The 16,332-nt window shown below is 40.5% G+C and overlaps 2 protein-coding genes across 3 annotated transcripts; both read left to right on the top strand.

Moving 5' to 3' along the window:
• Positions 1-231: 231 nt before the first annotated feature.
• Positions 232-3,252, top strand: LOC131360431 (keratin, type I cytoskeletal 13-like). Of its 2 annotated transcripts, none has more exons than XM_058400901.1 (8): positions 232-798; positions 928-1,010; positions 1,108-1,264; positions 1,582-1,743; positions 1,849-1,974; positions 2,550-2,775; positions 2,892-2,905; positions 2,999-3,252. In XM_058400901.1, exons 1-6 carry the CDS (start codon positions 355-357, stop codon positions 2,772-2,774), a joined length of 1,197 nt encoding a protein of 398 aa, XP_058256884.1. In that variant the 5' UTR covers positions 232-354; the 3' UTR covers position 2,775; positions 2,892-2,905; positions 2,999-3,252. The 2 variants fall into 2 exon arrangements, with proteins under 2 accessions (XP_058256884.1, XP_058256883.1); XM_058400900.1 differs by having other exon boundaries at positions 234-798; positions 2,550-2,770.
• Positions 3,253-12,918: 9,666 nt separating this feature from the next.
• On the top strand, positions 12,919-16,223 carry lg10h6orf120 (linkage group 10 C6orf120 homolog). The gene is made up of 2 exons (XM_058401272.1): positions 12,919-13,074; positions 15,154-16,223. The coding sequence occupies exon 2, from the start codon at positions 15,193-15,195 to the stop codon at positions 15,751-15,753; it is 561 nt and encodes a 186-aa protein (XP_058257255.1). The 5' UTR covers positions 12,919-13,074; positions 15,154-15,192; the 3' UTR covers positions 15,754-16,223.
• The last annotated feature ends 109 nt before the right edge of the window (positions 16,224-16,332 follow it).

Here is a 16,332-nt window from a genome sequence, read left to right on the forward strand (position 1 = left end):
GTATGGTGCAAACCTGTTGGTTCTCACATTGTACTCCCTCTTCTGTAATCCCAACTCTCGAGGACATGGACACACACACATACACATACACACGCACACATTCCAAAGTTGTTTCCTCACTTGGGTGGTTGGTGGTTTCCCCTCCCTCTCTTTTGCACACACATGCACGCTCTCCCTCTCTCTCTCTCTCACACACACACACACACACACTGCAGGACCCGCCCCAGGGCTCAGGCTATATGAAAGGACAGAGCTGGATACAGCGGATCACTCCAGGAGAATCACATTCTGGGTAGCTTCATCCTCTCTGAAACTCCATCTTCAACCTGTCTCTAAAGTCATCCATTAGTCAGCATGACCTACTACCAGCGATCCTCCTATTCCAGCGGCCCTGCAGGCTTCACCGGAGCCTCTGTGATCAGCCAGCGCCGTGTGGGCTCACTGTCCTCTGCACCTAAAGCTTTCAGCGTCTATGGAGGTGGCTCAGGCGGCACCAGGATCTCCTCAGGAATCGCAAGGACTGTGTCTTCTGGCTATGGTGGCGGACTGGGCATGGCCGGAGATGGTGGCTTCAGCCTGTCTTCTGCCCTGGACAGTGACAGCATGCACATGAATGAGAAGGCCACCATGCAGAACCTGAACGATCGTCTGGCCTCCTACCTGGACAAGGTCCGCTCCCTGGAAGCTGCCAATGCAAAACTGGAGCTGAAGATCCGTGAGTACTATGAGAAGAAAGGACCAGTTGCTGAGAGAGATTATAGTGCCTACTGGGCCACCATCAATGACCTGAAGGATAAGGTAAAGTTGTATGTTTGTGTGGTAAATTAGAACTTGTGGCTTGTAGAAATACAGATGCATACTTTGAAGGGTTTGCTTTATAAGATCTGCTCAGTCAATGATGTCTAATAATAATTGTCCCTGTTTCAGATCAAGAATGCAACCATCAACAATGCCAACATCCTCCTGCAGATTGACAATTCCAAACTGGCTGCAGATGACTTCAAAACTAAGTAGGTTTACCTAAGTTATGAAAAATTCTATATTGTACCATGAGCTTTTTATGATACAAAATACAAATGGTATTGATGCACTTTCTCTACTGATTAGATTTGAGCATGAACTGTTAATGAGACAGTCTGTGGAGGCTGACATTGCCAACTTGCGACGCCTGCTGGACCAGACCACCCTGACCAAGGCTGACCTGGAGATGCAGATCGAAGGTCTGCAGGATGAGTTGGCCTACCTGAAGAAGAACCATCAAGAGGTTAGTCATTGTATCACCATTTGCACCAAACTAGGCCACATTAATTGAATTGGATTGGAATATTATGGAAAGTATGAAACTAGCAAGATATCATTTCTGGCGCCTTTAAAGTAGTCAACTTGGAAAGCGCAGTGATTCTGCTTGGAATGGATGCTCTTGTAGATTAGGCCAAGTGCAGTCTTGTGCCAAGAATTTGTCTGCTGCAAAGATACTATTTTTAAAATCTCCATATTTGGTTGCTGGTCAGTTCAAGTTTTTCTCAGGACATTTACACCAGAATAAACCCATCTTCATCTTTGTAATGCATGTGCTTGTAGGAACTGGCAGCTATGAGATCTCAGCTGACTGGAAACGTGAACGTGGAGGTAGACGCTCCTCCTCAGCAGGACCTGAACAAGATTCTGGCGGAGATCCGTTCTCAGTACGAGTCCATCACTGAAAAACACCGCAGAGACCAAGAGGCTTGGTTCAGTGAACAAGTGAGTGGGTGCTTTATTATGAAGTTGCATGTAACCATTAATATTTTTATATTGTTGTGCATTAAAAGATTACCTTTCTAATATATGTTTCTATTTATTTTTTAGTCGGCAACACTAAACAAGGAGGTAGCCATCAGCACAGAGACCATTCAGACCTCCAAGACAGAGATCACAGACTTGAGGAGAACTCTGCAAGGCTTGGAAATTGAACTACAATCACAACTAAGCATGGTGAGAAAAGATACAAGAATGGAAATCATTGAAAGAGGCAGAAACATGGGAGAGATTAAGGGAGAGGATGTGTTGATGGAAATAGTTCTAAAAAAAAGTTACATAAGAGGTCAAATGAGAATAATAAGTATGCTAAGGGGGGAGGCTGTAGAATTGGAAGGGAGGAGACTGACTAGAACCAGGCATATTGGTGGGGAAGCGTGCCAAGAGAAACTTGTGTCCATATCCCAGAGAAACAGAATGATCCAGGGAGTAAGGAATGTGGAGGCATTTTGAGGTAAAAACAGCAAGAAGTGCTAAAGGTTTCTGACGCTTGGGTGTGGACTTGCAGCACCTTGGTGTAACTGTCTCCATAGAGAATGTTGCCAAATATTTCAAAACAGGACCTTGGAAATAGTCTGTCATGTGCGTGTTGATTTTGACTTCTGAAAGTTATTTTAAAACCTTGCTTCAAATATGAGCAATCCTTTCGGTATGTGGATGGCAGAGTTCGTAAAAAATGGAAAGTGCATAAACATCCAGCATTTCTGCACACTGTCAAAGACACTTTTTTTCATTATGTCTCCATCATACAGAAAGGAGCCCTGGAGAACACGCTTGCTGAGACAGAAGCTCGCTACAGTGCTATGCTAGCAGGCTTCCAGAACCAGATTAACATGCTAGAGGCAGAGCTGGCACAGATGCGAGCCAGCATCGAGCAGCAAGGCCGCGACTACGCCATGTTGCTAGATGTCAAGAGCCGTCTAGAGCAGGAGATCTCCACATACAGAAGCCTCCTGGAGAAAGAAGACTCCAAGTAAGGTCACATGGACACACTTTTTTAAGCTCAAAAAATATGCCTGGTTATTAGAACATAAAATGTATCTGATCCTTAAGACATGAAGCTAACTAAAGCATCTTTTTTTGTCTGTCCTCAGGACTCCTGGCACAGGTAAAGATCACCTTTTATTGAAGATATTTGAATTCTGAAAGTTATTCAAATAGTCAGAAGAAATTCTAAACAGAAATGTGAACTCTTTTTCAGGTGGATCCAGCTCGGTCACTACCACCACCACTGTGCGCACACTCAGCTAAGCAGAGCATTGCTTTCTGAGAAACACACACACTAAAGCATTGTTTCAGTGGGTCACTGATTATGGTATGACAGTAGACAGTTGTCAGTCATGATCATTAAACCTAGGAAATAACTGTTTGCATTTGATCAAGATTAAATCCACCTCCTTGTTGTTGTGTGTGAGGAAAAACCAGTGTCTGAAAATAAAGCTGCTGGCAAATTTATACCTGTTCTGGTCTGTCTCTTTTAGATCCATGGTACATAGACCTAAACACATACACATGTACACACAATAAAATGCTAAAAACACAGCAACATGTGGTCTGAAAGCTGTGTCCAACAAATATCATGCATCACTGAGATACTAGAGTATAATGAAACCTTCAAAGAACAACTAAAGCTGTTCCAGACACCAGATAAAAAATAAAACTGGAATGTTGAGTTAGTGTGTTAATCAAAAATTCTGCTCAAGTTGGTCTAGGATACAGTCTAGTCCACTTTGCCACCATTGCAACACATTTGAGTTGGCAATTAAAGTGCACTCCTACGGTTTGCTCTCCAAAGCCCACTTTTCAAAGCTCTGAGCTGTTGCCAGGAAACCAGGTCATCACAAAAACACTGTGAGTGGAAAAGCAAAGTTTAGCCTTTAAAAAGAAGTCCGGAGTTTGTTCACCCTCCCTTTATCAGCGGCGCTCTTTGCCCTTGCGCTGAATCGACATGGAAAAAAGAAGCAATGAACCTCACAGTGTCTGGCAATGTGTGCAACACCATGGAAGAATTAAACATGCATGTTCTTGAGAGCATTTTTCTAGTTTTAAAAGCTCTTCTTTATTACTGAATACAAATTTCAGTGGATTATGATACACACACACATGCAAAGAGCAACACTAGTAAAACTGAATTAAATTCTGATTTCATTAGTAGATGTTTCATTCATTGTCACTGCATTTAATCTACCAGTAACCTATGCTAACAATAAAAATTATACTATTGTCCCATTAAAACGAAAAAACCCGACGTCTCTGTGCTTGTGTGAAGGCTAGACTAGGTGTGGCTGCAGTGTTTACTCAAGGACAGGAACTCGCTTTCAAAGTACAGTCTGTTTTCACAGTTAACAGCCTTTTCATTTGTTCTATGCCATTACAATAAATCCATAAATCAATAGCATTTGTCAACCTTGGTCTTAAAAGAGGGCATATACCCAAGATTGTAATATTGCCAAGCAGGATGTGCATGGTGCCTCAAAAGAGTGGAAACTTTAGTCATCTCAGTGTTAGTCATCAAATTACTGCTGAAGGCTGGAACTATTCTCAAATTCTTAGCAGCATTTTTTTAATACTTTAAGTCCCTTTAAGTCAGTCATGGTATGTCTGCACTATGATTAACAGGCATGAGCTGTGGGAATTTATAGTGTGTTACTTTGAACGCTGGATGTTGTCAGAAATGCTAGACAAGACATCAACAGATAGCTCTACTGTGACCCAGACTTTACTAAATGTCAACTTTTCCTGAAGCAGAAAGGTCGTCTTTCATGACAAAATATGATTAATTTCAGCGCCATCTGCAAATCAGATCATAAGGCTGTCCGGTTCCTGTTTTGGTTCAACTGGAAGCAAGTTGGAAGACAGTTGTAGAAAACTGAATTAGGTTTCACAACCTGACTTAAATCAGCATCAGTTGAAACCACTGCTAAAGCCATGTTATTTGTAAAGCTTTAGAGTAATATAAACATTTTTTTAAATTATTATTTAAAAAAAATACTATCTGACTACCTAAAAGCCTGGTGGAAAAAATTAATAAAGCTTTGTAAAATGTTTTTCCTTTTTTAAATTCTTTAGTTGAGTTTATTTACTTTAGTTTATTTTTAGATATATTTTTCAGATAGCCTTTAAGAATGGCTTTGACAAAAGAAAAATGTATTGAAGTTATTCTGAGTGTGTGTATGTGTGTGTGTGTGTGTGTGTGTGTCTGTGTGATTGCTGGATCAGGAAGCTGTCGTAAGGTCACAATGGACTTTAACAGGAAACACGGCGAGGACATCAATTCAATTCAATTCACTTTATCTGTATAGAGCTTTTAACAATGGACATTGTCTCAAAGCAGCTTTTTAGAAGTATAGAAAAATAGAGAAAAAAATGATAAAGTTAAGTAACTATTTTATCCGTTTTATCCTTAATGAGCAAACCTAGGTGATGGTGGCACGGAAAAACTCCATGAGATATGAGGAAGAAACCTTAGAGGAACCAGACTCAGAAGGAAACCCATCCTCATTTGGGTGACACTGGACGGTAAATAATGTAAATGTAAATTATGTCCTTTCTTCAATGGCAACCAAGGGCTCATGAGGAACTATTAGGTCAGTGTAGTTTCTGAGTTTATTATAGACATTTATTCCTTGCTGTCGCAAGCTGATAGCAGTCCCCTGGTCACAGGCACACAATTTACACATTACCTCTGAGAGATTATTTGTTCATCATTCTTTGTGTTTGAGGTAGTATAGTGTAATACATGTGTGATTAATGTCATTGGTTTTGGTTTGTAAAATTAATTTTAAGATCAAATAATGAATTATTTAGAAAAAAGGACGTCTACAGACTGTTTCACATGTTTTCAGCGCAGGACGAGTCAGAGGAACTGAGTAAATACACTACACTAGAGATATTCAAGCATATTGTCTAAGGTCATCAGAGTTTACGAAGAGCTATAAGGTTAATCCTTCTCGAAAATAAAAACTGATCACTGTGTGACTGGATGTGTAAAATGATGGAAGCTAGCCACAGGCAAGAGTTTGGAATTTGAAGCATTGAAACATTAGCTATATGATTTACTGTTTTATCTAGATAGTCATAACTGCATAGCTACAATATTCTTTTGTCTTTGTACTTGCTTCTTTGCACAATGACAATAATGTTGACTCTAATCTAATCAAATCTAATCTAATACTACTTAGGTGAAGTCAAATAACAAAACAAACAGAAAAAAACTAACAATGAACAAGGTGCCTTCTAATCTATGTTCAGATGTTTCACTAACCACTAGTTTATTAATTACTAAATAATAATAATAATAATAAAAATAATAGTAATAATAATAATAATAATAATAATAATAATAATAATAATAATAATAATAATATACTGCGGTAAACTGTAAAATTAAAATGCAAAGTTTTACATATGAGTCAATGGTTTAAAATCTTTAACCCCAACACCAGATCAATGCTTTACAATATTATTATTATTTATTTTATTATTAGTGTCAGTATAATTCCCATATGTGAGAAGCTGATTGTTTCAGGAAGGAAGTGCGTTAACTGCGCCTCCTACTGGCCGTGACTCCTTCGTTAGGAATATAAAGTTGTAATTACGATCTTTCTCCAATAGGGGGCACTGTAGTGCTGATAGTTAGATACCTTTTAACAATGCTGTAAGATACATAAAATGGATAGAAGGCGAGAAAAGTAAGCGAGATTATTGTTGTTGTTATTATTTACAGTGATTTCTGATGGCTTTGGGCATTCTCATGCTATGTTTATGTTCAGTGAAGCCAAAACTTATTTAAGAGTAGGGGCAGGGGCGTCGTAAGTGGGGGGAAAAGGGTGACTGAGTGCATAGGGCCCTGGCATCAGTGGCATGTGAGGGGCCCTGGCCGCCCTGCCCTCAAAGATCCTCAAATAGTATTATTATTATTGTAAAATTGAGGCAAAGCAGCTTTTTAGAAGTATAGAAAAGTAGAGAAAAAAATTATAAAGTTTAAAGTAAAGTAACTATTTTATCCCTGTTTTTTCCTTAATGAGCAAGCCTGAGGTGATGGTGGCACGGAAAAACTCCATGAGATGATATGAGGAAGAAACAGAGGAACCAGACTCAGAAGGAAACCCATCCTCAATTGGGTGACACTGGACAGTAAATAATGTAAATGTAAATTATGTCCTTTCTTCAACGGCAACCAAGGGCTCATGAGGAACTATTAGGTCAGTGTAGTTTCTGAGTTTATTATAGACATTTATTCCTTGCTGTCGCAAGCTGATAGCAGTCCCCTGGTCACAGGCACACAGGCGCAGTGTCTGCGCTTGCACTCTATATCCTATATCCTTGCTGTTTTAACAAGATTCGGCACACCCGCACGTTTGTGTTTCACGACACCTCCTATGGGAACAGCGTGCACGCAAATTTTAATGATTTAATTGGTCAATCAAGAAAAATGCCAAATGATAATTGGCTGTGAGGGAGCACCGGAGCGCGGATTCGGCAGTCAGAACTAAGCGAGCGCCGAGCGGGCAGGTGTGGTAGTCGAGACTGAAGCCGCGATATGCAATGCCCAAACATTTTATTTTGGACTACCAAAAGAGAAAAGAGAAAGATAGAATAGGAAAAAAAAACAAGAGAGCAGGTGAGAACATGGCGATGTTGTGTTTGTGATAAGAGAAAGAATGCTACAAAGCTAGCAGTTAAAAATCTTAGCTTACTCTAAACTGTGAAATAACATGTAAAGTGTTTGAACCTGAGGCAATTTTTAAGAGATAAAATATGAAGAATAATATGAAATCTATGTGTGTACTGTACAGTACATTACAGATTTTGTGGATCTTGCTCAAAATATTAAAATGAGAAACCCTCTGTTCACCGGCCCTGTCTCAGAGAGTGCAGTAGTGGGGCCATCACAACAAGGTCCTCCTGCTAGTTTTTCAGTCCTTTTCACTTTGGATTATTTTATTATTGTATTTATTTGGACTTGACATGCTTTGAAAGAAGGCAAAGTGGTGATTTGAGTTATATTGTGTTTATTTATTTATATTATTGATTAAAAGAATAACGTTCTGGACAACGAGCACAGTGTCTCTTAATAAAACACAATTCAAATAAAAAAATCATTAAGTTGTCATTTTTTATCTATAAGGGGAGTAGTATAAAGTCACAGGGGTAGGCGATGTCAATCCTGGAGAGCCGCTGTCCTGCAGATTTTAGGAGAAAAAACAAACAAAACAAAACATACCTGTCTATAGCCTTAGTGTTCCTGAAGACCTTGATTAGCTTGTTCAGGTGTGATTGATTAAAAGGTTGGAGCTAAACTCTGCAGGACAGCGGGCCCCCAGGACCGACATTACCTATCTTGGTATAACACAATTTCTGGAAAAATGTTTCTGTGCTGCATTAACATGCATGCACTGCAAATAATTTTTATACTATACATGGTGTTTGTATTTTTAATAATGTTCTTTTCAAGTTGGTATCACTGATTTGACAACATTTACTGTATCAGTGAGTGAAGTGAAGTTTTTTTTTTTATAAAAAGTGATAAATAGCATGTATCATACCCCCCCCCATACTCTGTCTTTGCATAGGGCCCAAAAATTGGGGCTACACCCCTGGGTGTAGGTGTGATCTACATTGTAATATTTGTGCAAGGATGTATGGTATGTTTAAGGAGGTTTATTAGAAATTAATGTAAAAGACTGAGTCCCGCTGTATTACCCAGGCTGCACTGCAGCGTCTATTCACAGGCGCGATCCCACTACTGATCGGCACGGGGGCTTTGACCTGCTCCGTTTCCGACCTGGGCCGGTTCACCCCTCCTTAGACGACCTGGTGGTCCCGAGCTCCCTCAGGAGCACCATATCGATACCGAACTTAGTGCGGACACCCGATCGGCATAGTCCACTGCAGCCCAGAACCCCTGAGCTCAAACGATCCGCCAGCCTCAGCCTCCCGGTAGCTTGGATTACAGGCACGCACCACCGCGCCCGGCGAGAGCAGTGCAGAGCTGAAGCGCATTTCAACACAAATCTGCTCTAAGCTACTGCCATCTAGAGGCCAAACTAAGTAGTGCATCCTTCTTACATTCTTTTTCGTTTCACTAGTATTTAATGGCGCTTTTAAAACATCTCGAATCTTATGAAGAGATAAAATAAGTACAGGGATTCTGATGGGTTTTTTTTTTTAGTTCAGGGGTAACAAGAAGTAACCTATAATACTTACAACTGGCCTGGTACTAGCAAGCTAGCTATCATTCTTGCTTAGAAAAAAGGAAAACTTTATTAGTACAGGCAGGGGCCTTTCTGTGTGGAGTTTGCATGTTCTCCCCATGCCTGCGTGTTTACTCCGGGTACTCCGGTTTCCAAAAACGTACATTAGGTTGATTGGTAATTCTAAATTGCCCATAGGAGTGAGTGTGTGTGTGGTTGTCTGTCTATATGTGTGGCCCTGTGATTGACTGGTGACCTGTCCGGGGTGTACCCCTGCCTTTCGCCCAATGTGTGCTGGGATACTCTCCAGCAGATCCGTGACCCTAATTAGGAATAAAGCGGGTATAGAAAATGGATGGATGGATGGATGGATGTGTATCCCTTGCGCCTCCTTCTGACCGTGACTCTATCTTTAATAATATAAAGCTGTTATTATCTTTCTCCCATAGGAGGTACTGTAGAGCTGAGAGACTGATGCCTTTCCACGCTGTCATAAGATGCATACAGTTGATAAAAGACGAAAAATAAGCAAGCGAGTTTATTATTTTAAATGATCCCGGATGGATTTGGATATTGTTATTGTTATGTTATGTGTATAGTCAGCGAACCTATGACCTCTTAAATCCTATTAATGTATTAATGAGCTTGGGGTGTAGGTGTGATCTGCATTGTACACGTCATTTGTATTGAAGAGCAGTGAATGAAATGTAGAATAGTATATGCTATTATTGTAAAATAAGTATATAAAAGACTGAGTCCCGCTGTATTACCCAGGCTGCACTGCAGCGTCTATTCACAGGCGCGATCCCACTACTGATCGGCACGGGGGCTTTGACCTGCTCCGTTTCCGACCTGGGCCGGTTCACCCCTCCTTAGACGACCTGGTGGTCCCGAGCTCCCTCAGGAGCACCATATCGATACCGAACTTAGTGCGGACACCCGATCGGCATAGTCCACTGCAGCCCAGAACCCCTGAGCTCAAACGATCCGCCAGCCTCAGCCTCCCGGTAGCTTGGATTACAGGCACGCGCCACCGCGCCCGGCGAGAGCAGTGCAGAGCTGAAGCGCATTTCAACACAAACCTGCTCCGCCATCTAGAGGCCTAACTAGGAAGTGCATTCTTTTTCGCTTCTCTGTGGTCAAATGCTATTTTTAGGGCACGTGAGTTTTATATTAAATATTTTCTTTTATTACTTTTATACTTTTACAACATTTACTACCTTTATAATAAAAAAAATTGATTTAAAAATCTGAAGCTTTGTGTTCTAATAAAATGATAACTACAGAAAATCCTCCATATAATCCAACTTCACTAATTATTTACAGGTTTCACATGAAAATTACATATAGACCGGATGAAGTGTTTTCTTTAACATCTGACTGAAACAACTTGTTAGTTGTAAACACATCCTCTATAAGCCTATATTGCAAAATATAGGGATCTTTCCATATGACCCATTTCTACAACTTAGTTAAAGGTTTCACATCTTCACTTACACATGAATTGGAGTTCTTCTAGTGTTCTTTAACACAGGACTGAAATAGGGTTAATCATTTGTGTAGCATGGTATGGACATATGTGACCTTTATTGTGAAATGCCTTTGTGGCATAGACCTGCTTTATGCTGTCTATGAGTTAACAGATCTTTAAAGAATGTTGGCCATTGGTGTGTTTGGAAGCATGCAGTAGTTTAGTATTACACTTAATTTTTAACACTTCTTGGTTGTTGTATTAAAGACGAATAATGTTGTGATACACTAAATCAGATGAGTTGGAGAAAAAGCATTGTAATATCCAGTTCTTCCAATAATATCACTTTATCCAGTTCGTAAAGACAGAAGAGAGCACTGCAGCAGAATGGATGAGTGGAGGGGTTCTGGCCTGAGCAAATGACTGGGAGATGCGGGCAGACCTGAAGAAGTGGCTCAAATTCCCAGAACAGATAGCAAACTAGCCTCAGACCGGATATTGTCCTCTGGTCTAGAGGCACCAAGCAGGTAGTGCTCATAGAATTAACAGTACCCTGGGAAGAAAGGATGGAGAAGGCTTATGAGTGCAAGCTCAAGAAATATCAAGGCTTTATTCTTGAGAACCAGCAAAATAGATGGACCACCTGGAATTTACCAGTAGAGGTCGGCTGCAGAAGTTTTGCTGGGCAGTCACACTGGAGAACCCTTGGGCTGCTAGAGATTGAAGGGATGGCCAGGAAATGGCTGGTAGGCAAGGTCACCGAACAGGTAGAAAAGGCATCTCATTGGATCAGGATACAGTGGAAGGTGCGGTGGCAGAGCTAACCTGTTGAAGGCCAAACTATAACATAGAGTTGGGTGGTGGTCAGTAGGGGTGGATCTAGGATGCTGGATTGGCTGTCAAGCACTCCTGAGGTGTCATAGACTTAAATCGGTGAAACACCAAGGAAGAGGGTGCCCATCTGATGACTGGCTGTAATTACCAATCCTTGTACAGTCAAGAGATGTAGCCAAGCCTTGACCTGGTGCTTGAAAGGAGGAGGGAAGGAGAGGAAAAGCGATGCCACTGGCTCACAGTTGGTGCAGGGCTGAGTATCTGTAAAGGTGGGCCAGCTGCAATTGTCCCATCATATTTTACAAATACATCCCATAGACAATTATAAAACTTTGGGTAATTTTATTTAGCAAATCAAACAGCAATGAACCATGTGTCTACTATCTCTCATTCAACATTAACCTATCCTCAGATGTGGTCTTATTGTTGACTAAATAATAAATATAGCTTGTTTCAGTATATATATATATATATATATATATATATATATATATATATATATATATATATATATATATATATATATATATATATATATATACTATATCAAAAAGTGTAAAGTGAGTTATATGATTGCATGCAAAATTAAAGAATTAAAAACTGGTAAAATTTTGCTGTAAAAGCAAAATACACCACTCAACATTAACGCTTAATTTACTAATAATACAGATAGTTAATATTGAGATTTAATTAATAAATTCTATTACATTGTGTAAAAAAATAGGTTTCCCTATACTTGGGTTTAAAGCGAAGTTCTGTTTAAACAGCACCTCCTACTGGCCGTGACTCTTTCTTAAGAAATATAATGTTGTAGTTTTAAACTTTCTCCAGTGGGAGGCAATGTAGAGCTGATAGTCAGAGAACTTTCAACACTGATATAAGATACATAAAATGGATAAAAGACGAGAGTTTATTGTTTAAAACAGTCCCTGATAATTGTGGATTTTTTATGTTATATTTATAGTCAGTAAATCCATAAAACTTTGTAAATTACTTTTTTTTAATTGATGAGATTGAGGTGTAGGTGTAAGCTCCACTGTAACATTTGTGCATTTAGGAGTAGAGCATGAAATCTATAACTGTGAACGGACAGTATTCTGTAGTGACGCTGAAGTTGTTTATTGTAAAATAAGTATATAAAAGACTGAGTCCCGCTGTATTACCCAGGCTACACTGCAGCGTCTATTCACAGGCGCGATCCCACTACTGATCGGCACGGGGGCTTTGACCTGCTCCGTTTCCGACCTGGGCCGGTTCACCCCTCCTTAGACGACCTGGTGGTCCCGAGCTCCCTCAGGAGCACCATATCGATACCGAACTTAGTGCGGACACCCGATCGGCATAGTCCACTGCAGCCCAGAACCCCTGAGCTCAAACGATCCGCCAGCCTCAGCCTCCCGGTAGCTTGGATTACAGGCACGCGCCACCGCGCCCGGCGAGAGCAGTGCAGAGCTGAAGCGCATTTAAACACAAACCTGCTCTGCCATCTAGAGGCCAAACTAGGAAGTGCAGCCATCTTACATTCTTTCTCGACGAGCTCAGGTTGAATAAATATAAGCATTATTCACCTTAGATAATAAACACAGCAGACATGTTTGGAGAATAATAATAATAAACGATAATAATCATGATTAATTAAGGTGAGGATTATGGTGTGGTGTGGTGTACACCTGGAAGGCGGCAGGTGGCAGTAAAGCACCTTTGGTTTGTAAAAGGTATGAAGAAGAGAGAGAACTTCAGTAGCGCTGTTAGCAGGTTGTTTTTGACAATGCACTGGTAAGACATTATTTAGATTATTTCTATGACGTATTGTGAAACACGACGTTCATTGTTAATACGCAGTCGTGCTCCTGAAGCTGATTTTTTAGTTCTTTATGGAAATCTAGCTTGGCAGAATAGACTTCTTGCTAGCCGCCTAGCTAACCCAGCCTCGGTATGGCTAGCCCTCGCGTGCACCATTTCAGTGTAGAGGGTAAAAGGTTTTTCTTTAAAAAAAAAAAAGTAATTTATTAAATCTTTTAACTAAGTTCATCCTGCTGGGGAGAATTAATCTGAAACATAGTGAAGGGGTTTTGTGTGATTTTTCAGACCTGTGCTCTATAACTGTGTGCTATAGCTACAGGCTGGTTAATGCATGTAGCTGCAGCTTAAAGGCTCTGGTTCCTAACGTGAGTGGAAATCCACTGCTTATTAAAGTTATTCTGTTTATTGTGGAGTTTTTATACTTATTAGTCACTTTGAGCTGTATTTTGATTGTAATGGGTTTAATTCCAACCTCACTAACACTAAGTAAGCCAGTTGACCTGTAATGTTCACCATGTGGACTTGGACAATAGTTTTAAGTGTATTCTGCATTGGTGGCAAAATATTTTCAAAATAATATGAAAACAGTATGCTAAATTCTTTCATCAATTATTTTAAGCCCTATACTTCATCATTTTTGCAACCGTGAGACAGTGATACTATATACACACACTGGCCAGGTCATTAGGAACACCTTTACTGCCCTTTTGAGCAATGATCCAATCAGGTGACAGCAACACAGTGCAGAAAACCACACAGATACAGTCAAGAGCTTCAGATAATGTCCACAGACAAACAGACCGGGAACACCCCACAAGAGCTGCAGTTTGGAGATGCTCTGATCCAGTCATCCAGCCATCACAATTTGGCCCTTGTCAAACTCACTCGCCCATTTTTCCTGCTTCTAATACATCAGCTTTGAGGACAAAATGTTCACTTGCTGCCTAATATATCCCACCCACTAACAGGTGCCATGATGAGGACATCATCAGTGTTATTCACGTCACCTCTCAGTGCTCATAATGTTATGGCTGATCAGTGTAGCTACACTGCAGTCTGGAGCAACCTCAGATTTCACCTTGGATTTTTGTTTAATATGATGCTGAACATTACTGGAAAATAAAAATTAAAACAAACTTTTGCAAACAAAACCAAAACAAACAAAAACATCCTGTTTGTTTGAGATTTAAAAAACGAAATAAACCTCAAACATTTTTGATGTTGACCTCAGCGCGGCACATAACTAAAATTACAGCATCGTCCAAATAATTAGCACCAGAATTGCTAAGCACATCACAAGTATCTCAGTTTAAACATATTGAATGTGTTTCAGTTGACATTTCCTTGACAAATCATAAACGTAGACATTAGACATTGAAGCTGTTTGCAGTAAAAGACCTCCTGATGTATTTTTAACATCGTCAGCCAACTTGACAGTCCCCCTGACCGAAACATCTTCTCCAGCAGTGTCAGTTTACAGTATACAGTCTGGTAGCCAGGTTTTGGCAAGACTAGCATGTCAATAAAAGAGTTATGATGGGTCAGTTCACTGGCATAAGAATGTGTGTCTCTTTCACTTCAGAAACCAAGTATGTCTAAACAGTCCAACAGTTAAGGTTGTGGTTACTCCAGTGTGTTTAGCGAGCATTAGCTGACGAGGCTTTAATTATGTACACTCATTATGAAAAAGAAAAAACAGCCTTCTGTCTTCAGATGCCCATGTAAGCCTCAGATTCCTGTTCTTGGCTGACAAGAAGGCAAAAAAAGCCAATTTGTTCTGCTGCCGTTTGATGTCCTCCTGTGTTTTAGATGCTTTTCTGCTCAACACAAATGTAAAGAGTAGTTATTTGAGTGACTGCAACCAATCTCTTCTGACCTCTTTCATCAATTTCTGCCTGCAGACAGTATGAAAGTACAGGTGTTTCTAATAAAATGGCCATTGAAGGTATACATATATTTAAATTAGGTTTACTGAAGCGGCTGTGGTTGCGTCCTCAGAAAACCACTTTACTAGATCGGTTTGTTCATGTTTATTCTCTCTTGTCTTTACAGGAAGGCTGCAGATATGTTTGGTGGCCGGCAGCAGTGACCATGCTGTGTTTCCGTATTCCGTTTTTGCTGGTACTCCTTTCTCAGGTCCAAGAATCCATCCAGGCCTCTGAGGACTTCTCAGTGCCTGATGAATGGATCCTGCTTCATGTTGTTCAAGGTCACATCGGCGCAGGCAACTACAGCTACTTGCGCCTCAACCATGACGGACGCATCATCCTGCACATGCTCAGCCTCAAAGGCGACGCCGACCTCTACGTCTCCGACAAGACTCTGCGTCCGGACTTCGATACCTACAAGCTCCAGTCGGTCACCTGCGGTCACGACGTGGTCGTGGTTCCAGACGACTTTGTTAGACCGGTGGGCATCGGGATCTACGGGCACCCTTCTCACCTGGAGAGCGAGTTTGAGATGAGAGTGTTTTATGATCAGACCGCTTTAACCGAGGACCTGTTTCAAAGGGATTCTTATTCTTCAGAGCAGAATAATGAACAGCCCAAATACCCACAGCCGGGCACCGGAGAGGAATTTGATGAAGAGGAGCCCATCCTGTGGACCATTCTCATCGGGATCCTGAAGATAATACTTGAAATTTTGTTTTGATCGTTGATGTGATTTTTGCCATTAGGATTAGCAACTTAGAAAAGAGCAATGAAATATATATGGCCAAAGTAACAAGCACTGGAGGGATTATTTCTTCTCTTTTGGTAAACAGGTTGAATTTTTTTTATCTAGGCCTAAATCCAGAAGTCTTAATTGTCATAACAAACAGAAAATACAGTCTCTAGACATGTTACCCTTGATCACAGGCAAGTGGCAGTTTTACTGTCAATGTAAGTGATTTGTCTATTTGATTGTAAAGTCATTTTCAGTTGCATTACTAATGTATTAATGATTACGTTGGAATCTGCTGAGGTTCTGAGCCCTATGCAATCACCCAAATCAGCTTTTGGAAAGAATAACAACTGTGCCTTTTGTCAGAGTCCTTTCCTTAAGAAATGGAAAGGCATGATATGATGCAACCATAGCGTTTGTAACATTTTCAAATAAAATTCAGTCACTTGTGCACTATCTCTTCATAAGTCAGGTTCCCATTGTTGTAAACAGCAACTTAAAGCAATGACTAGTGTTCCAGGCCATCTAGGTGAGTATATTTCGCTCCAGCAGTAGTTACCAATGATT

This window comes from Hemibagrus wyckioides, linkage group LG10 (genome assembly GCF_019097595.1).
Source record: "Hemibagrus wyckioides isolate EC202008001 linkage group LG10, SWU_Hwy_1.0, whole genome shotgun sequence".
NCBI lineage: Eukaryota > Metazoa > Chordata > Actinopteri > Siluriformes > Bagridae > Hemibagrus > Hemibagrus wyckioides.